Raw genomic sequence first — 22,378 nt, 5'->3', positions numbered from 1 at the left:
ACAATGCACTTTTTTTTTACTTTAAAAGTCTAAAAAACGTTGTCCACTCTGTTCATAACAAATTCTAGTTTTAGGAATACAAAACTGTATTGAGAAAATGAGCAGAATGTCGGACAAAATAAATCTTCTCCCACTTCCGGCCACTTGGCTTCCTCTCATTACCATATTTGGTGGTGAGTGGAAATGCCAACCCGATGCTTCAGATTTATACAGCCGGTGAAACATCTGGCTCATTGTGCCATCTGTGGGTTAACTCATTTACCAAACACTCTTGCGTTTCCATAGAGATGGCTGTGCACAAACACTTTGGGAAAGAAACAGCGCCCCTTGAGTACACTGATGGTAATCCCATATACCCCAGTATGGTAACGGAACAGTATGAAAATCTGGATACCTCCCAACCTTACTTGCATGTGTATTCTACTATGCTCCCTACGCCCCCGACCTCACCTGCAGCATACCCACAATCTCCACCTTGTTGAAGAAGATGAACGAGTGCAATGTGGAGAGCATGTTCTCCTCGAACACCGACGGAGTGGGCAGCACCATGTCCTGGATGTACTGCACGCGGTACGTCTGGTGGATCTTGGCCCGCAGCTCAGGGTCACCAATAGGGATGACCTCCTTGAAGCGTGCCGTCTTGGTGAGGAAGTCGCGGTGGCGCCGCGGCAACCCGCCCAGCGCAGGATCATGCTCCAGGCAGCCAATCACATCCATGATGCACTCCTCAGAGAACATGACCTCGAAGAGGGCCGTGCGGTTTAGCAGGAAGATGCCCTTTACGATCTCGTATAGGTGGTGGAGGCCATCTGCGTTTTCCAGGTCCTCGCACTGGCGGAAGAGCTCCAGGAGCTTGCGGATGTAGCCCTCGTTCTCCACGGCCAGGGCTAGTTTCTCGCGGCGTAAGGGGGAGGGGAGGGAGGAGGCCACGAGCTCGGCGAGCTCCTCAAGGTGGCCCAGCTCGCAGGGAGGGAGTTCGAGGCCTGGGGAGGACATGTCGTCAAAGCGCTCCTCCTCCGACTCGTCCACCAGCTCTTGTGTGATGTCCACTGACGGGTCCTTGCCCTGGACCTGTTGGAGATGGGATGGAGACAGGGAGATAGACACAGAAGTCAAAAATCACATGCACAAACCAATGAGTTATAACAACACAACATGAGGGACAGAACAGAGAGACACGAGTCAAAACACAATGCATGAACAAATTAGTTAAACAAGAATGATGCTACTTTTAAACCATACTTTGATTTTTGAAATCAAAGTATCTGCTGTCACTTTGTCAAGTGAGTGCTAACCTATTTACCTTCATTATATGGGAATGTTGGGCTTCTAGCTACAAAACAGAGCTGAGCATGATTCACCTTCAACTTATAGATACACTGAACTTACACACAAACACACAGGAATAAGGTCACCAACCTGACAGATTTTCTCCCAGATCTCATCGCAGCCGGCCTTCTCCTGGAAGCTGAGGGCCAGGTCATAGTTCTCAGCCTCCGACCACACTATCAACGTGTCCTGAAGGGAAAAGAGAAGGGGAAAAAACGCTAGCAACGTGTTCATTAGGGCAAGCGGTGTCTGGAAACGCAAACAGACGTTTCATATATGACCAGTTCCAGGAATTTCCTCCCAGTTTCAGTCCAGTTCCTTCCATTTGGAGCCTAATGAACATGGCCCAGGTCATAGAACACATTATGCTAGTATTCAAGTGTCTTCATCAAGCAAGCGACTGACCTGTTGTTTCTGGTAGGCTGTGTTTGGGTTGATTTTCGACTCGAGCAGTAGGGAACCTGAGGGATGAGAAAAAACACAGTATGTTATTACACTAAAAACGAACGTGCAGTTAAGCAGTTTGCACAAAGACTTCGAAAGGGGAGGCAGGTTACGGCTACAACAGGACAGTAGAGGTGCTAAATTGGGAGTTGTGTATCTCAGAACCCTCTTTGGGCTGTGAGGACAGTGTGGTTATGTAGTGCCACATTCAAAACAACTGGGACCTCGGAAATCTTAGACTTCTGTGCGTTCAAAACAATTGGGAACTCTGGAAAAAATATAGTTCCCGCTGTGAAAACTTGATTTGAATGGTCATCCAAATTGGAATCCCAACTTCTAGAGCTTCGACTTCCCGCCCCGAAGATCATTATTTTTTTTTAGAGTTCAGTTGTTTTGAACAAGGCATAAGTGCAAGGCGATGACAGAATTCTTGGACTGAGAAAGTTTACAACAGCGTGATGGCTCAATACAACTGGAGGAAAGAGATGGGGGACATTCCATGATCCAGTCTAGCGATGTTTTTTCATCTTTCAGTGCACATTATGGGGATTCAGGGTTATAGTGCCTTGTTTATGAAGTCAAGGGCTTAATGGACCCACTCACTAGATAGATATCAAGGCTCATTTTTTGACAGTCTAAATAAGAGTACACAAAAGCTATTATAATAGTTCACACAAACGATATAGTTTGTTTACTGCTAACTAGTTACGTGTTATCAACAACATGATTCATGAAATGATCAGAACAAAGAGTTTAAACCAATGGTTGTGAGTATTAGAGTAGTAACAATACTTATACCTGACTCACCATCGCTCTCCGCTCGCACCAGCAGAGACATGCCTTTCAGCCTCTCAACATAACCGGAGGAGACGTGTCCCGTACCGCGGTCATCCCATTGTCTGTCCTCGTTGAGAGTATAAACTTTGACTCGGCGGCGGGTATCCGTCATCTTGGCAGGTGGTCGTGACCGCTTTCCCCCGCCGATGTATTTACCTTGCGCCGCAACTCTACCGACTGCCTTGTATGAGGATAACTAGATCCACTTTCGCTTTCAAACAGTAGCTAGATTACTTAGGTTTGGCTGTTTGCTAATTGTAACTTCCTACAGATAACTAACCTTAGCTGGCTTCCGCAAAACATGTCTTGCGCAGACTAGAAATGCACGACGCATGATCAACTCGCGCTGTTTAACATACATACAGAAACAGTACAATCAGACTAATTAATAAGTATAACGAGTATGTTTCAATGGTAAACATGCAGGTAAGATCACCTGGCTATATCCTCAGACTTCAGCTACAGTGAGATGATTGTTGTATACTAGCTACTGTAACGACCGTAGTGGGCTAGCTAGCTGCCTAGCAAGTTAGCTAACTGCCTATCTACATTAAACATCTTATGAAAACAGTAAATTGTTAAATAGCGACAAATACTATGCACCCGTTATATTATTGCCCGTTTACAACCAGTGTTGTCCAATGTAGCCCCCGACGTTTCGGATCAGCTAGCTAGGTGTATCTTGATAATACCGTTAGCTGCTAGCTATTTCTTTCCAAAGTGTTCCGCCATGTTCTGGCTCTGGGCCGCCGAGAGACCAGTCTCTCTCCTTACGAGGTATTCTTGCACTCCAAAATTATGCAGATCAACCAGCTGTAATCGTATAACTCCATCAATGTTATGTTTCATATACTAACGTTATTTAACATTAATTTCCATCATATTGCATAGATGATTGCCAACTACCCCCCCTGTGTGCGTTCAGCCATCTTGGGTCCCTTCAGAAAGTACGGGGTTTCCAGCACAGCAACAACAGGGCAGCCTGACAATTTTAAAGCAACAGTACAGTTCTCAAAAGATGAAGACAAGAGCCTGAGCATTGTTTTATTTAACAAAACAAGTCAGTTAAGAACAAATTCTTATTTTAACATGACGACTCTGGGCCAATTGTAAGCGGCCCTGCACTTGGTGCAAAAGACAGAATATGAAGAAATATCCAGCGTAAGGAATCATAACTACTACATATACCTAGTAAGCAACAGGAAATTATTTAACATTATTTGTAAGATACTATTTTCAGATTCAGGCTTCCCTGGAGAATGCCATTTTTTATCCTCTGGTAGTTTACCAAATCAAATATGTTCCTCCATCTCTCAATTCATTTGTGAGTCTTAAATGCACTTCATATCAAATCAAATTTTATTTGTCACATGCGCCAAACACATCACAGTGAAATGCTTACTTACAAGCCCTTAACCAACAATGTAGATATGAAAATACCTACAAAAAAAGTATGAGATAAGAATTGCAAATAATTAAAGAGCAGCAGTAAATAACAATAACAGGGGTATATACAGGGGATACCGGTACAGAGTTAATGTGCAAATAGTTTGGGTAGCCATTTGATTAGCTGTTCAGGAGTCTTATGGCTTGGGGGTAGAAGATGTTTAGAAGCCTCTTGGACCTAGACTTGGTGCTCCGGTACCGCTTGCCATGCAGTAGCAGAGAGAACAGTCTATGACCAGGGTGGCTGGAGTCTTTGACAATTTTTAGGGCCTTCATCTGACACCGCCTGGTATAGAGGTCCTGGATGGCAGGAAGCTTGGCCCCGGTGATGTACTGTGCTGTACGCACTACCCTCTGTAGTGCCTTGTGGTCGGAGGCCGAGCAGTTGCCATATGCTCTTGATGGTGCAGCTGTAAAACCTTTTGAGGATCTGAGGACCCATGCCAAATCTTTTCAGTCTCCTGAGGGCGAATAGGTTATGTCGTGCCCCCTTCACGACTGTCTTGGTGTGCTTGGACCATGTTAGTTTGTTGGTGATGTGGATGCCAAGAAACTTGAAGCTCTCAACCTGCTCCACTACAGCCCCGTCGATAAGAATGGGGGCGTGCTCGGCCCTCCTTTTCCTGTAGTCCACAATCATCTCCTTTGTCTTGATCATGTTGAGGGAGAGGTTGTTGTCCTTGCACCACAAGGTCAGGTCTCTGACCTCCTCCCTATAGGCTGTCTCATTGTTGTCAGTGATCAGGTCTATCACTGTTGTCATCAGCAAACTAATGATGGTGTTGAAGTCGTACCTGGCCGTGCAGTCATATGTGAACAGGGAGTACAGGAGGGGACTGAGTACGCACCCTTGAGGGGCCCCCTTGTTGAGGATCAGCATGGCAGATGTGTTGTTACCTACCCTTACCACCTGGGGGAGGCCCGTCAGGAAGTCCAGGATCCAGTTGCAGAGGGAGGTGTTTAGTCCCAGGGTCCTTAGCTAAGTGATGAGCTTTGAGGGCACTATGGTGTTGAATGCTGAGCTGTAGTCAATGAATAGCATTCTCACATGCGTAGGTGTTCCTTTTGTCCAGGTGTGAAAGGGCAGTGTGGAGTGCAATAGAGATGATGGCGTAGCAGTAGGACGTCTGTTTGTCTTGTCCCGTCCCATGTATATATATTTTTCTTTGTATATATTTCGTATATATTTTTTATATATATTTTTTTTATCTCAATTTCCATCTACGGACTGAACATACTCTCCTGCAACCCGCCTCACCCAATGTGGTATGGATCTGCTATTTTTTACACTTTAGAACAGGAACCCCCATCAGAGGCTAACCAGCTATCTAGCTACTAGCTAGTAGTCAGTTAGCCACTGCTAGCGGTAATCACCGTTAACTCGGACATCAGCCAGCCTCAACCTGGTCAATTCCTGCTAGTCTGCACAGCGTGATATCAACCCAGAACATATCGGACTGCTTTTTCTCTACCACATCTCCTGAATCCTACCGCAAGCTCTGAACCTTTACACCAGATCACCGCAGCTAGCTAGCTGCTATCCGAGTAGCTACTCCTGGCTAACGTCTCTGTCCCGAAGCAAGCACCAGTTAGCCGGGAGCTAGCCTCAAGCTAGGCCCATCTCCCTGCTAGCTGAAGAGGTCCATCAGACAATTATTGGGCTACAATACCTATTTTGCCAATTGGCCTGGATCCTTCTACTGCCGACACAGAGCCCCGCCGATCCATCACGACTGGTCTACAGACGTAACCGTCCGAGGGGGTTTCAACAGGCTCTTCCGTTGCGACATCCCCCAAAGGCCCATCTGCTATCCTGCTAGCCCCGGCCCGCTAGCTGTCTGAATCACCATGTCTCCAGCTCGCCTAGCTACTCACTGGACCCTATGATCACTCGGCTACACATGCCTCTCTCGAATGTCAATATGCCTTGTCTATTGCTGTTTAGGTTAGTGATTGTCTTATTTCACTGTAGAGCCTCCAGCCCTGCTCAATATGCCTTAGCTAGCCATTTTGTTCCACCCCCACACATGCGGTGACCTCACCTGGCTTAAATGGTGCCTCTAGAGACAAAACCTCTCTCATCGTCACTCAATGCCTAGGTTTACCTCCACTGTATTCACGTCCTACCATACCCTTGTCTGTACATTATGCCTTGAATCTATTCTACCACACCCAGAAATCTGCTCCATTTACTCTCTGCTCCGAACGCAGTAGACGACCAGTTCTTATAGCCTTTAGCCGTACCCTTATCCTACTTCTATTCTGTCCCTCTGGTGATGTAGAGGTTAACCCAGGCCCTGCAGCCCCAAGCTCCAGTCTCATTCCCCAGGTGGTCTCATTTGTTGACTTCTGTAACCGTAAAAGCCTTGGTTTCATGCATGTTAATATTAGAAGCCTCCTCCCTAAGTTTGTTTTATTCACTGCTTAAGCACACTCCTCCAACCCGGATGTCCTAGCCATGTCTGAATCCTGGCTTAGGAAAGCCACCAAAAATCTTCTAATTTCCATCCCTAAATATAACATTTTCCGACACGATAGAACTGCCAAAGGGGGCGGAGTTGCAATCTACTGCAGAGATAGCTTGCAGAGTTCTGTCACACTATCCAGGTCTGCGCATAAACAATTTGAGCTTCTACTTTCAATATCAACCTTTCCAGAAACAAGTCTCTCACCTTTGCCACTTGTTATAGACCCCCCTCAGCCCCCAGCTGTGCCCTGGGCACCATATGTGAAATGATTTCCCCCATCTGTCTTCAGAGTTCATACTGTTAGGTGACCTAAACTGGAACATGCTTAACACCCCAGCCATCCTAGAATCTTAACTAGATGCCCTCAATCTCACACAAATTATCAAGGAACCTACCAGGTACAACCCTAAATCTGTAACCATGTGCACCCTCTTAGATATCATCCTGACCAACTTGCCCTCTAAATACACCTCTGCTGTCTACAACCAGGATCTCAGCGATCATTGCTTGCGTGCGTAATGGTTCTGCGGTCAAACGACCACCCCTCATCACTGTCAAACGCTCCCTAGAACACTTCAGCGAGCACGCTTTTCTAATCGACCTGGCCCGGGTATCCTGGAAGGATATTGACCTCATCCCGTCAGTAGAGGATGCCTGGTTGCTCTTTAAAAGTGCTTTCCTCACTGTCTTAAATAAGCATGCCCCATTCAAAAAATGTAGAACTAAGAACAGATATAGCCCTTGGTTCACCCCAGACTTGACTCCCCTTGACCAGCACAAAAACATCCTGTGACGTTCTGCATTAGCATCGAATAGCCCCCGCGATATGAAAGTTTTCAGGGAAGTCAGGAACCAATATAGTCAGTCAGTTTTTTAAACAGAAATTTGCATCCTGTAGCACTAATTCCAAAAAGTTTGGGACACTGAAGTCCATGGAGAATAAGAGCACCTCCTCCCAGCTGCCCACTGCACTGAGGATGGGAAACACTGTCACCACCGATAAATCTACTATAAACGATAATTTCAATAAGCATTTTTCTACAGCTGGCCATTCTTTCCACCTGGCTACCTGTTACGGATACAAGTGTGTATCCTGTGTGTTTCGTTTCTCTCCTTCTCCTCCTCACAGGTGATAATCATCAGTCCCCAATCAGTCATCAATCAGTCCCCAATCAGAAGACACCTGCTCCTCTTCCCTCACCCAATCACAGTCCCTTTCCCTTGGTTTAAAACCCCAGTCAGTTGCCTTCTCTCTCTAGCTCATTCTCACTCTGTGATCAATCTTTGTGTTCATTCTCGCAATCGCTCTGTGTTCAATCTATCTCTCTCTCTGTGTCCCTCTATCTCTGTATTGATCTCTTTTGTTTTTGCAACTACATGTCACATTTGTCCGGTAATCCTGTGAGTATTGTTTTGTTGTTTGACTGTTTGTTTGGTGGGAAAAGGGGGTACCAAGACAAGTCGCCCATGGGCATACATTACCCGTAGGAATACTTTGTCTAAGTACCCTAGTTAGAACTGGGCGGACCACCCTCTGTATTTTTGGTTAGTTAGCTAGCTGTTGTGGAAATAGGCTAGTCTAGCTTAGGGGTGTTTTTGATTATTGTTTCTTTGCTTGGGTCCAGCTCAGCCCCTTTTCTCACACCGCTTTACCGTGTGTTTAAAATAAACCTTTTGAGTTTGACGGTAGATTTCAGTTGTCTGTGGTTTTTGGTTCTCACTGTTCTTTCTCACTATTATAATTTGCATGATTTGTTACGGGTCTCGTATCCATCCCCCCTAGACTGCTGGGCCAAAGGGATTCGTAACACTACCCCTACCCCGGCCAACATCTCAGCACCCCCTGCAGCAACTTGCCCCCCCCCCCACCAAAACCCAGACAGCTGATGTTCTGATAGAGCTACAAAATCTGGATCCCTACAAATCAGCTGGGATAGACAATCTGGACCCTCTCTTACAAAAATTATCCACCGAAATTGTTGAAACCCCTATTACTAGCCTATTCAACCTCTTTCATATCGTCCGAGATCCCCAAAGATTGGAAAGCTGTTGCGGTCATCCCCCACTTCAAAGGAGGAGACACTCTAGACCCAAACTGTTATAGACCTATATCCATCCTGCCTTTCTAAAATCTTCGAAAGCCAAGTTAAAACAGATCACCAACCATTTCGAATCCCACCGTACCTTCTCCACTATGTAATCTGGTCTCAGATGCACCTCAGCCATGCTCAAAGTCCTAAACGATATAACCGCCATCGATTAAAAGACAGTACTATGCAGCCGTCTTCATTGACCTGGCCAAGGCTTTCGACTCTGAATCACCGCATTCTTATCAGCAGACTCAATTGCCTTGGCTTCTCAAATGACTGCCTCGCCTGGTTCCCCAACTACTTCTTATAGAGTTCAGTGTGTCAAATCGGAAGGCCTGTTGTCCGGACCTCTGGCAGTCTCTGTGGGGGTGCCACAGGGTTCAAATTTCAAGCATACATCTGCATATATCATTTATGTCGCTCTTGCTGCTGGTGATTCTCTGATCCACCTCTACGCAGACGACACCATTCTGTATACATCTGGCCCTTCTTTGGACACGGTGCAAACAAACCTCCAAACGAGCTTCAATGCCATACAACACTCCACCCGAGGCCTCCAACTGCAAGTAAAACTAAGTGCATGCTCTTCAACCGATTGCTGCCCGCACCCTCCCACCCGACTAGCTCTGGACGGTTCTGACTTAGAATATGTGGACAACTACAAATACCTAGGTGTCTGGTTAGACAGACACGTGATCACAGTCAGAACAGGTGATGCGCTCACGCATGTTTCAGTGTTACTTGCCTTGAAGCGAGCATAGAAGTTATTTAGCTCATCGGGTAGGCTCGTGTCACTGGGCAGCTCTCGGCTGTGCTTTCCTTTGTAGTCTAATAGTTTGCAAGCCCTGTCACTTCCGACGAGTGTCAGAGCCGGTGCAGTAAACTTGTTCATCTTCTCAGTAAATAAACAGATGCACTCGTACAGTAGTGTATTGATATGCTTTCAGTAAAAACACTGCAAATAAAATCTGAAAAGTTTTTCCTGTATTCAGAGAACAATTACCAGTGAAAACATGAAATCAGATGTCAAGATTACAAAAACAGGATTTCACAGGTCTAAAATAAAAATGGTACTAAGAGGTGCAAATATGGAAAATGACATAATTACCCTAAATTAATAATCAGCATTTCAGGTAAATCACATTCATCAATGTTACATAATCACCAAATTACACCCTTAACGAACACCATCAGTGGCATGTTTTCAATTCAACTCTCCCCTACTTTTCATAAAAAACAAAGCAAAGTCACACTCCTCATAACCCTCTTCCTTGAACAGAAATGGACATTTAATGAAAGAAACAACGATACAAAAATAGTTGTCGTTTTTAGTTCATGTAACCTTGTTTGTCTAGTTTATTTTGTTCAAAAGACCCATCTTTACCAATACATTTGTCCTTCAATCAACTAGCCACTCCCACAAAGAATAGACCCAAACAAATTATAGGCTTGTCTCCCCGCCTATAGATCACTGTCGCCGTTCGAATACTTTCCTCCCTTCCCTGGAGTAATCAATGATCAGATTCAGTTGAATTGGTGAAAGCAATAGGTTGATAACCTTGCTTTCATCTATCCAATCACTTCTAGATCTGTGATTATCTCAAGGGAGGGTGAATGCACGTTGTGTATTCTAAAAGGGCCACTGTCCCCCTCCCTCTATACAACCTCTGCCAAAAAGCCAAGGCCCACCCACCCCTTGTGCAGGATGAAGTTGCCCCTATGTACTGGTCCCGAATCAGTTTGGGCTTGTCATTTCCTAGTGGTTTTCATTTCAGGGTGGAGTAAACTGATCCTAGATCTGTACAAAGGGGACAACCTCTCAGCTCCTTCCCTTCCTGTCTTTACTTCCCAGCTTGTTGGGCTTGACGCCGCAGCAGCACGTAGATCTTCTCCTTGATCCAGTCTTTGTTGTACGGCTGGTATGTCTGAGTGTCCGCCCGGTATCTGGATGGAGAGGAAGTGGTTCGTATTCATTAGACACCAAATGCAAGAAAAAAATAATACATTTGGGAGGGAATACCTGGGGTCTCTTCACTAGGAACAAAGCATAACGAAACGGGGAGGGACCTACCCTAAATTTGTCCAATAGAAACTCTCGTTGTCATTGCAAATTGCCACTGTTTGAAAGGGTTTGGACTAATGATTACACTCATTAAATTGTCCAATAAGAAACACTAGTTTTCTATTACAAAACATTTTGAATACGACCCAGGAGAGACATGTCATTAACATAACTTTGTTCTCATGAGATGAAGCCTTAAGGTCAAATAGCCTACTGGACCTCATTATTACTGGGGTGAAAACAGAAGGCAATTCTTAGTCCCAATCTAAATTTGACCCCTAGCCCCCTAAACCTTGGCCACTTTTGACAGCTCCTCAGAGCTGTGAAATGACAGGATAGAACAGGGTTGTATTCACTAGGAACGAAACGGGGAGGGATAACCTGATAAAGGCTTGTATTCATTTTACATTGCAAACCGTATTGCTACAGTGTGGACTAATGAATACAATACTGCAGTATAGTATTAGCTCGATTAGCACTCTAGTAAGCAAGGTGAAGTTTAGGCTACACCATTAGGTGTAGCATGCTAGCTGTTCCTGTAGACTTCGTCATTGCACTAACACTAATTAGCAATGGCCCCAGAAACAACCTTAAACTTCCTTCAAACTGCAGGCAGAGACATAAAAATGGTATTGCACTATCCCTTTAACAGTGAGGTTGTACAGTACTACTTACACTAAACAGCTGAGGTCTGCCAAATCGTCAATGAAGTCAAACAGCTGGCTGATGTCATATGTGATGGAGGGACTGTTGGGGTTCATCCTCTTCAGGTGCTCCTCATACATTTTACACACACCTGGATTAAGAGGGACTCCGGGTGAGACATAGAACTACATGTGAAAATACTTAAGTTGAGGACAAAACACCTCGCCGACAAACTATTAAAAGCAGCGTGTGGCTGTGCGATCGTCTGCGGGTGCCGACGAACAGTGACGTTGTAGAATGTCAACATGTAGATAAGGTATCAACTAGATTCTGCCGCAAGCCTTTTTTTTTCTTGAGTGGATGGTCAGGAGGCCAGGAACATAAAATAATTTGGAGACTGCAAATTTACCGCAAGAAGCCCAAACATATATTTGACTAAAACAATTTCAAACCTTGCTTACATTTGTATACGATTACATCTCTTATGTGTGGGAATACTTTGGAACAGATTTCCAAAGTCACTTGGAGCTGATTTGCTTGTGTACAGTCTTATGTCAAACAAATCAACATATTTAAAAACATTTTACTTTAGCGCTGAACTTGTAGGGCCAGATCTGCGGGCCGCCAGCTGGGGACCCTGGTGTAGATGTTCTGGTCAGAGTTGATTTGACGGCCACCTGCTGCTTTTAACCATTTGTTGGCACATTGAGCTTTATTTTTTACACTAGGGTCGTGTTCAAAAGGGCACACTGTAGCAAAATGGCAACGTTAGCTAGCTAAGCTCATGTGCAGAAACATCATCTGATCTAACAGTTGTGTCGCGCATGTGCAGGTCGTCAAATCAAAGGCATTCCTTTGCTATAACGTAGTTTTTGATGAAAGTCTGTCGTTTTCACAAGGTTGTAGTAATGACATGCTCAGCTACGTAAGACATTGGCTCAAATCTAGGTTGTGCCTTTAGATTGTGAAAATTAACAAATAAGGACAAATTTAACTTCTACCATCCACTTCCCAAACCACGGTCTGGTCTGTTTCTCGAGGCATTCCCAGAAGTATTAGCCAGTTGGAACTATTAGTTTAAAAACTGTTGCACTCTGTCTGTATATTGACTCTCACCCTCCATGCATTCGTTGACTGACTCGTAGTCGGCATATGTTCTCCCCTCTGGTCTCTTTGTTGGCTGGACAAGCAGAATTGTGTGTGACTGCAAAGCAGAGAAACAAGAAGAGTTATCACAGACTACGGCTGACCCCAACTGGTCGATTGTTTGGTCGTAGGTCGACCGAGATTGTTTAGTCGCGCAATAACACACTGCGCCCATCTCAGTGAACTAATCCATTGCAGAGGCCTAGACTAAAAGCTAATTTTTGCTTGATTCGATAATGTGGTTGGAGGCTTCATATGGAGGGTATGACGCAATTGCAAAGCCAACAGAGGCATACAGAGGCCAGATCGAGCTCTGTACCGCATCGCATGCGCCTCCCAAATTTTGAAACAATGCGGAGGGCTCTGTATAGCTACGCATTGACATTTGTATTTATTATGGATCCACACTAGAACTCTTCCTACGGTCTGGCAAAATTAAAGCAGTTATACAATTGTAAAAACATAATACATTTGTTACAGAATTCACAACACACTACATGTGTGCCCTCAGGCCCATACTCCACTACCACATATCTACAATGCAAAATCCATTTGTACGTGTGTGTATGCTGCGTATGTTATGTTTGTATGCATGTGTCTGTGCCTGTTTGTTACTTCAGTCCCCGCTGTTCCATAAGATATATTTTTACCTGCTTTTTAAATCTGATTCTACTGCTTGCATCAGTTACCTGATGTAGAATAGTGTTCCATGTTGTCATGGCTCTATGTAGTACTGTGCGCCTCCCATAGTTTGTTCTGGACTTGGGGACTGGGAAGAGACCTCTGGTGGCATGTCTTGTGGGGTATGCATGGTTGTCCGAGCTGTGTGCTAGTATTTTAAAACAGACAGCTCGGTACCTTCAGCTTGTCAACACCTCTTTCAAATAATGAGTTAGTAAATCTCTCTTCCACTTTGAGCCATGAAAGATTGACATGCATGTCATTAATGTTAGCTCTCCATGTACTTTAAAGAGCCAGCTGTGTTGCCCTGTTCTGAGCCAAATGCAATTTTCCCAAGTCCCTTTGTGGCACCCGACCACACGACTGAACAGTAGTTCAGGTGCGACAAAACCAGGGCCTGTTGGACCTGCCTTGTTGAGTGTTAAGGCAGAGCAGCTCTAAGTGTTTCAGTCGCTGTAGTAGCTGACGTGTATAGTGTTGAGTCTTCCGCATACATAAGACACTCTGGCTTTACTCAAAAGTCAGTGGCATGTCATTAGTAAAAATTGACCGTAGCTCTCTCTGTCTGACTGCAGCGACCGTGCAAATAGCAGGCCCGGAATGAAGCATGACTAGTAGTGATTTAATGACGCTTTGGACATATTGCAGCCTCTGGGTCACACAGAGACAGGCCGTTTGCGGGGCCTAAACAGCTACCCCGTCGAATTCCTGCTTCTATCTGGATTATGTTTGAAAGGCTTCCATTAAAAGACACCCTTTGTGTTCTGTTAGACAGGTAACTCTTTATCCACATTATAGCAGGGGGTGTAAACCCATAACACATACAATTTTGATCGATAATGTCAAAAGCTGTACTGAAGACATGATTGGTTGACGGTAGGTGGGGCCGATACATCCTGTATAAACAAACTCACTTCCTTGACAACAGCGCTGCACTGCTCTGCAAAGTGCAATAATTGTGAATGCCCTGACTTTAGTTGAGGCCATATCACCGTAAATGCTGCATGGCCAATGCAGACGTCGGATTGACCATGTGCCCAGATGCACTTCTCTCTCCAGAATGCGCTCTCCCGCAAATTTTTGCACATTCATTGTTTCATAAATTCATTGTGTGAATTGTTTGCGTTTGATTGTTAGTGTCTATAAATTCGCCATTACATCACCAGTAGGACATTTACTGTTAATTCCTAATCTACAATGTTTTACTTTGGTTACGGTCATTTCTTTTAATGCATTTATTAGAGTTTTTAGAGTGCTGGTCCTGAAGTTGACATTTCTATCACCAGACACACGCCGCAAAACAATATAAATACCTGCTGACTTCAGCTAGTATGCATGCACACGTGTTTGCTCATGACTGAAGGCACGAACACAACACTTAAGTACATGCACACATGGATTTTTGTATCAATTTTTGACCATCTGAAGGACCAACACCACAGCAGGTAAAGTTCAAATTTCATTTTATTAAACATTCTTGCTCGAAATGAACATTTAAGATTTTGCAGTCATTAGTTTCCTGCTGTATATGCCAATTAATTGTGTATTACAGCCTGATTAAGTCAGACTAGGACTGTATCAACCGTGTACTAATGAAAAAAATGTATACCAAAAGATAGTTTGAGCGGCTTTTCCCTTTAACATGACCTACCTAATAATGCACAGGCTAACATTAGTAGCTACATTTAGCTCATACCATTAGACAAATTAGCAACTATAGTAGTTGCTAGTAAGGTCGCGAGCTCATGCCAGAGCCCTGTGGCTCGGGCTAGTGCTAGCCACAGTAAGCTATCTTAGCAAAAGCCAAATGATTGAATAAAAGTGTATCTTACAATATATGAGGAAAAACCCCCATAAACAATCACTCTTACCATGTTTGTTCTGGTGTCCAAGCTAGACTTGCAGATTCAGTGTTTAATTTGCTGTTATATTGCTTTTCTATCCCCGTGCAATGCAGCTGTTAAGGAAAGAAAGGAAGTAGAGGGAGATTCTTTTCCGGTAGAAAAGGTCAACGTCTACTTCAAAGTAAAAGCACCAATTTGTAAAAAGCGTTTTTTACCTTTTTTATTTAACATTGATAAACTGGGGTCAGTCTCAATGTAAAAAGGTAGTGGTGTAAAAAATACTACTTAAGTAGTTTTTTGGGGTATCTATACTTTACTTTACTATTTATCTTTTTGACAACTTTTACTTCACTACATTCCTAAAGACAATGTACTTTTTACTCCATACATTTTCCCTGACAACCAAAAGTACTCCTTACCTTTTGAATGCTTAGCAGGACAGGACAATGGTCCAATTCACACACTTATCAAGAGAATATCCCTGGTCCTGATCTGGCGGACTCACTAAACACATGCTTTGTTTCTAAATTTTGTCTGAGTGATGTGTGCCCCTGCCATCTGTAAAAAAATAACAAACAAGAATAGTGTCATCTGGTTTTCTTAAAAATGAATTTTAAATTATACTTTTAATTTTGCTACTTAATTATGTTTTAGTAATTACATTTACTTTTGATCCTTAAGTATATTTAAAACCAAATACGTTGTCTATTTCTCAAGTAGTATTTTACTGGGTGACTTTTACTTTAGTCATTTTCTATTAAGGTATCTTTACTTTAACTCAAGTATGAAAATTGGGTACTTTTTCCACCACTGTAAAAAGGAAATAAATAGTGTATGATACAAGAAGGACACCATGATTCAACAGATTTGTTCAGTTTATTGATGTCAAAGTAAACAATGACAGAACAGAGAATTGGTGCAGGTCAGATTTTGGAAGATATTCATTAACAGATTAAAAAAGTAAATCATATTGCTTCATATTTCTCTTTTCCCCTGTAAGGACACGGTGTGTGTCACTGAAACTCATTCTTCTTGTGTCTCTTAAGACCGGACACGGTATGCCCTCGCCCTTGTGCTCACCCTCACGTTCCGTGTGTGTGGGGATGCCACTCTCGGTGTCTCGACGGCACCACCACACTTCCTTTGGCAATGGTCCCTGGAGACAAAGTTGTTGGCATTGCCCTGGCATCCGCCGAACCAGAACTGGGTGCAACTGCCAGTGGCTGAGTTGTAGTAGAAGCGGGAAGTCCAACTGGCACAGGGTCCAGCATCATGTGACAGGGAGCACATATGGCCAGACTGAGCAGGAGCGGAGTGGTCCTAGAGAGTAAGAGAGAGCTGTGAATGATCTGAGAGACAAGGCAAGAAGGGCCTTCTATGCCATCAAAAGGAACATAAAATTTGACATACCGATTAGGATTTCGCTAAAATACTAGAATCAGTTATAAAACCCATCGCCCTTTATGGTTGTGAGGTCTGGGGTCTGCTCCCCAACCAATAATTCACAAAATGCATGCAGAATTCTGCAAAAATATCCTCCGTGTACAACGTAAAGCCAAATAATGCATGCAGAGCAGAATGAGGACGATACCCGCTAATTATCAAAATCCATAAAAGAGACGTTAAATTCTACAACCACCTAAAAGGAAGCAATTCATACCTTCCATAACAAAGCCATCACCTACAGAGAAATACAACTGGAGAGGAGCCCCCTAGGCAAGCTGGTCCTGGGGCTCTGTTCACAAACAGACCACACAGAGCCCCAGGACAGCAACACAATTAGACCCAACTAAATCATGAGAAAACAAAAAGATAATTACTTGACACATTGAAAGAATTTACCAAAAACAGAGCAAACTAGAATGCTCTTTGGCCCTAAACAGAGAGTACACACTGGCAGAATACCTGAAATCTTTGACTATGTACAGACTCAGTGAGCATAGCCTTGCTATTGAGAAAGGCCGCCGAAGGCAGACCTGGCTCTCAAGAGAAGACTGAGAGCACACTGAGCTACACTTCCTAACCTCCTGCCAAATGTATGACCATATTAGAGACACATATTTCCCCTCAGATTACAGAGACACACAAAGAATTTGAAAACATATCCAATTTTGATAAACTCCCATATCTATTGGGTGAAATACCACAGTGTGCAATCACAGTAGCAAGATATGTGATCTGTTGCCACAAGAAAAGTGCAACCAGTGAAGAACAAGCATTGTAAATACTACCTATATTTAGTTTATTTATTTTCCCTTTTGTACTTTAACTATTTGCACATCATTACAATACTGTATATATAAATAATAGTTAGACATTTGAAATGTGTTTCTTCATTTGGAACTTTTGTAAGTGTAATGTTTCCTGTTAATTTTTGTTGTTGTTTATTATCCATTTCACTTGCTTTGGCAATGTAAACATATGTTTCCCATGCCAAGAAAGCCCTTACATTTAATTGGAAAAAGACTGGTTGAGAGAGATGGAGAGCCATATTTCAGTTTATTAATTTTCCATTTTGTACTTTAACTATTTGCACATCTTTACAACACTGTATATAGACCTGATGGCATTTGAAATGTCTTTACACTCACAGAAGTTCTAAAATAATGTTAATTTGTATTGTTTATTTCACTTTTGTTTTATTTATTATCTACTTCGAGAGAGCTTTTCCAATCTAAAGGATGGATAGACTGCTTTTGATTGTGAAAGAAAAAGAGTGGTCTTGACATAATGGGTAGTGGGCAGCTCTTACTGCAAGTGGGTGGTAATCAGGACATCCTGCCCTTCTATGACCCTGAGCAGGAGTCACCCCATCCAGACAGCAGCCGTACCTGACAACCAGAGACGAACACAGGTAAGATATATATATATATATATATAGGGTAGACAACAAACCGATAGCTGTTATGGAAAGGCACAAAGGTAGGTGAGACAGAAACATGGACTCAGACAGCATCCATGAATGTGAATGTCACTAGTTGGACTGTCCAAGTAAAAAAGTTGTGTCATAATCAACCTGTGCATGCCATGTCTGTTTTACACAATTATCGCTATCTTAAAGTTATGTAAAGTTGCACCCAACTGAACAGATGCCACCTAGGTCTTACCGGGTGCGTACGCAGTCATCTGCAGGACATTCCTCTCCTCTATGCCCACCAGAGGACGTGTGGCCATCGGGGCAGCAGCCGTAGTATGACTGGGAGCAGTGAGGACCAACCACAGCGGTGGAATAGGGGTTGTACACTGTGTTAGTGGCTAGAGAGAGCAAACAGACATATGGCTAAATGTTTAGATAATCTATACAAATAGCCTATATACTTAATGTACCTATAGTCTCAACATCAACAGTGAAGAGGCGACTCCAGGATGCTGGCTTTTGCCGAAGCAGAGTTGCGAAGAAAAAGCCATATCTCAGACTGGCCAATAAAAGATTAAGTTGGGCAAAAGAACACAGACACTGGACAGGGGAACTCTGCCTAGAAGGCCAGCATCCCAGAGACGCTTATTCACTGTGGATGTTGAGACTGGTGTTTTGCGGGTACTATTTAATGAAGCTGCCAGTTGAGGACTTGTGAGGCGTCTGTTTCTCAAACTAGACACTAATGTACTTGCCCTCTTGCTCAGTTGTGCACTGGAGCCTCCCACTCCTCTTTCTATTCTGGTTAGAGCCAGTTTGCGCTGTTCTGTGAAGGGAGTAGTACACAGCGTTGTACCAGATCTTCAGTTTCTTGGCGATTTCTCACATGGAATAGCCTTAATTTCTCAAAACAAGAATAGACTTTCTCCTGAAACTCGTCAGTCTTTCTTTCTGACCATTTTGAGCCTGTAATCGAACCCACAAATGCTGATGCTCCAGATACTCAACTAGTCTAAAGATGGCCAGTTGTATTCCTTCTTTAATCAGCACAACAGTTTTCAGCTGTGCTAACATAATTGCAAAAGGGTTTTCTATTGATCAATTAGCCTTTTAAAAATTAGCTAACACAACGTGCCATTGGAACACAGGAGTGATGGTTGCTGATAATTTGCCTCTGTACGCCTATGTAGATATTACATAAAAAAATCTGCAGTTTCCAGCTACAATAGTTATTTACAACATTAACAATGTCTACGCTGTATTTCTGATCAACTTGATGTTATTTTAATTGACCAAAAAGGTGCTTTTCTTTAAAAAACAAGGACATTTCTAAGTGACCCCAAACTTTTGAACAGGAGTGTAGATGGATAAAAATGTACATTTTACATGTTTTGAGGGTGTTTATTTTTGCTATCGTATATTTAGGAATGCGATAGTTATGTTTAGCCAGAGAGTATATTTTCAGATGTTGATATACCACTTTGACTGGTGGATCCTGTCTTGTCTATGTAGTTATACTTTTTTGATGGATTACAACACTGTCTAGACAGAGAATGGGACATACTATAAGAGAGGTGTGTTTTAGCATAAGATAGAAAGGTTCATTTTCAAATTCTTGTTTTGCTAAGCTATTTCTGTCTCTACCTTAAAGCCAGGATATGCATATAATTGGTACCATTGGAAAGAAAACACTTTGAAGTTTGTAGAAATGTTAAAATAATGTAGGAGAATATAACACAATAGATTTGGTAGGAGAAAATCCAAAGAAAAACCAACCTGAATTTCTCTTTTGAGAGAGTGACCATCCTCTTACAATGGCAAGTATAAGAGCATACTAAAATGAACTCCCAGGATGCAATTCCTATGGCTTCCACAGGGTGTCAGCAGTCTATGTTCAATGTTTCATGCTTGTAACTTCCAAAACGAATAAGAAATATCAGATTTAGTACAGGGACACAGTCTTGGAAATGTATGTTTGCACGCGCTAAGACAGGACGCACCTGCTAAAATCTGTTTCCTTTCGAACATACTTCTTTCCGTTAGAAATATTATAGTTTGATTACATTTTAGGGTATCTGAGGAGTAAATAGTATTTTGACTTGTTGAAACAAAGTTTATGGGTAGATTTTCGGATTCCTTTCTCTGCATGTTGAACGAGTCAATTACTCAAATCGATGGCGCCAACTAAACAGACCTTTTGGGATATGAAGAAGGATTTTATCTAACAAAACGACACTACATGTTATAGCTGGGACCCTTTGGGTGACATCATAGGAAGATTTTCAAAAAGTAACTGAATATTTAATCGCTATTTGTGAATTTATGAAACCTGTGCCGGTGGAAAAATATTTTGATGTGGGGCGCCGTCCTCAAACAATCGCATGGCATGTTTTCGCTGTAATACCTACTGTAAATCGGACAGTGCAGTTAGATTAACAAGAATTTAAGCTTTCAACCGATATGACACTTATATTTACCTAAATGTTTAATATCCATAATTTTTATGATTATTTATTTGAATTGCGCGCCCTCCAGTTTCACCGGAAGTTGTCCCGCTAACGGGACTCCTAGCCCTAAGAAGTCTTTTAATTATCCCAAGTCAATCTACACACATATGATTATAATTACGCACACAAATTGATACACATGCCCATGCATGCATAGAGACAAAAACATCCCTAACGCACACTCGTACCTGAAGGGTCATAAGGCACATATCCTCTCAGAGTGCTGTCATGTCCTGTTGGGTCATGGACACTTGGTACACCTAAACAGAGAGAGACAATGATACATGAATAGAAACCCCCCCCCCACACACACACACACACACTGAACAAAAATATAAAAGCAACATGCAACAATTTCAAAGGTTTTACTGAGTTACAGTTCATAGAAGGAAATCAGTCAATTGAAATATATTAATTTGGCCTTACTCTATGAATTTCACATGACAGGGCAGGGGTGCAGCCATGGGTGGGCCTGGGAGGGTATAGGCCCACCCACTGGGGAGTCAGATCCAGCCAATTGGAATGAGTTTTTCCTCACAAAAGGGCTTTATTACAGACAGAATGGATTATCTTGGCAAAGGAGAAATTCTCACTAACATGGATGTAATCAAATTTGTGCACAAAATTTGAGAGAAATAAGATTTTGGTGTATATAGAACATTTCTGTGATCTTTTATTTCAGCTCATTAAAAAACATGGGACCAACACTTTACAAGTTGTGTTTATATGTGTCCAGTAAGTACGTATATACAGTACCAGGCAAAAGTTTGGACACACCCACTCATTCAAAGATTTCTTTATTTTACTATTTTCTACATTGTAGAATTAATAGAGAAGACATCAAAACAATGAAATGGCACATATGGAATCATGTAGTTACCAAAAAAGTGTTAAACAAATATATTTTAGATTTCTGATTTGCACACTCTCATTCAACTCTGGGATACTGGTCTTGTAGGCAGAGTTGCAAAGAAAAGCCATATCTCTGTCCAGTGTCTGTTCTTGTGCCCATCTTAATCTTTTCTTTTTTTGGGCCAGTCTGAGATATGGCTTTTTCTTTGCCACTCTTTCTAGAAGGCCAGCATCCCGGAGTCGCCTTTTCAATGTTGATGTTGAGACTGGTGTTTTGCGGGTACTATTTAATGAAGCTGCCAGTTGAGGACTTGTGAGGCATCTGTTTCTCAAACTAGACACTAATGTACTTGTCCTCTTGCTCAGTTGTGCACTGGGGCCTCCCACTCTTCTTTCTATTCTGGTTAGAGCCAGTTTGCGCTGTTCTGTGAAGTAAGTAGTATACAACGTTGTACGAGATCTTCAGTTTCTTGGCAATTTCTCGCATGGAATAGCCTTCATTTCTCAGAACAAGAATAGACTGACGAGTTTCAGAAGAAAGTGCTTTGTTTCTGGCTGTTTTGAGCCTGTAATCGAACCCACAAATGCTGATGCTCCAGATACTCAACTAGTCTAAAGAAGGCCAGCTTAATTGCATCTTTAATAAGCACAACAGTGTTCAGCTGTGCTAACATAATTGCAAAAGGGTTTTCTAATGATCATTTAGACTTTTAAAATGATCAATTTAGCTAATCTAACACAACGTGCCATTGGAACACAGGAGTGATGGTTGCTGATAATGGGCCTCTGTACGCCTATGTAGATATTCCATTAAAAAAAAATTCCGTGTCCAGCTACAATAGTAATTTATAACATCAACCTGTTGGGGCTAGGGGGCAGTATTTTCACGGCCGGATAAAAAAGTACCCGATTTAAACTGGTTACTACTCCTGCCCAGAAATGAGAATATGCTTCTCTTGCCCAGAAACGAGAATATGCATATAGATTTGGATAGACAACGCTCTAAAGTTTCTAAAACTGTTTGAATGGTGTCTGAGTATAACAGAACTCATATGGCAGGCCAAAACCTGAGAAGATTCCATGCAGGAAGTGCCCTGTCTGACAATTTGTTGTCCTTCTGTTGCATCTCTATCAACATTACAGCATCTGTGCTGTTACATGACACTTTCT

The 22,378-nt window shown here is 42.7% G+C and overlaps 3 protein-coding genes across 9 annotated transcripts in view; all 3 read right to left on the bottom strand.

Moving 5' to 3' along the window:
- LOC115195537 (serine/threonine-protein phosphatase 4 regulatory subunit 3) overlaps positions 1 to 3,574 on the bottom strand; it is a 30,737-nt gene extending 27,163 nt beyond the window's left edge. For 3 of the 6 annotated variants that reach the window (XM_029755507.1, XM_029755492.1, XM_029755528.1), the window contains exons 1-4: positions 2,572 to 3,573; positions 1,735 to 1,790; positions 1,420 to 1,518; positions 451 to 1,071 (exon numbers count right to left, since the gene is read on the bottom strand). In XM_029755507.1, coding sequence (XP_029611367.1) covers positions 451 to 1,071; positions 1,420 to 1,518; positions 1,735 to 1,790; positions 2,572 to 2,722 — 927 coding nt within the window. In that variant the 5' untranslated portion in view covers positions 2,723 to 3,573. Of the gene's footprint in view, positions 1 to 450; positions 1,072 to 1,419; positions 1,519 to 1,734; positions 1,791 to 2,571 lie in introns of all 6 variants that reach the window. The other 3 variants (XM_029755483.1, XM_029755518.1, XM_029755499.1) reach the window with 2 other exon arrangements.
- A 6,002-nt stretch (positions 3,575 to 9,576) lies between these two features.
- On the bottom strand, positions 9,577 to 15,150 carry LOC115195528 (enhancer of rudimentary homolog). The gene is made up of 4 exons (XM_029755470.1): positions 15,020 to 15,150; positions 12,438 to 12,525; positions 11,352 to 11,472; positions 9,577 to 10,558 (listed from the first exon to the last, which is right to left on the bottom strand). Exons 1-4 carry the CDS (start codon positions 15,020 to 15,022, stop codon positions 10,456 to 10,458), a joined length of 315 nt encoding a protein of 104 aa, XP_029611330.1. The 5' UTR covers positions 15,023 to 15,150; the 3' UTR covers positions 9,577 to 10,455.
- A 699-nt stretch (positions 15,151 to 15,849) lies between these two features.
- Positions 15,850 to 22,378, bottom strand: part of LOC115195526 (papilin-like) — a 38,592-nt gene continuing 32,063 nt past the window's right edge. For both annotated transcript variants that reach the window (XM_029755444.1, XM_029755455.1), the window contains exons 10-13: positions 20,545 to 20,616; positions 18,100 to 18,247; positions 17,745 to 17,823; positions 15,850 to 16,312 (exon numbers count right to left, since the gene is read on the bottom strand). In XM_029755444.1, coding sequence (XP_029611304.1) covers positions 16,034 to 16,312; positions 17,745 to 17,823; positions 18,100 to 18,247; positions 20,545 to 20,616 — 578 coding nt within the window. In that variant the 3' untranslated portion in view covers positions 15,850 to 16,033. The remainder of the gene's footprint in view (positions 16,313 to 17,744; positions 17,824 to 18,099; positions 18,248 to 20,544; positions 20,617 to 22,378) is intronic.

Source organism: Salmo trutta, chromosome 1 (genome assembly GCF_901001165.1).
Source record: "Salmo trutta chromosome 1, fSalTru1.1, whole genome shotgun sequence".
In the NCBI taxonomy this organism is placed as follows: Eukaryota; Metazoa; Chordata; class Actinopteri; order Salmoniformes; family Salmonidae; genus Salmo; species Salmo trutta.
The sequence above is the reverse complement of the archived record's forward strand: the minus strand, read 5'-3'. Positions and strand labels throughout refer to the sequence as shown.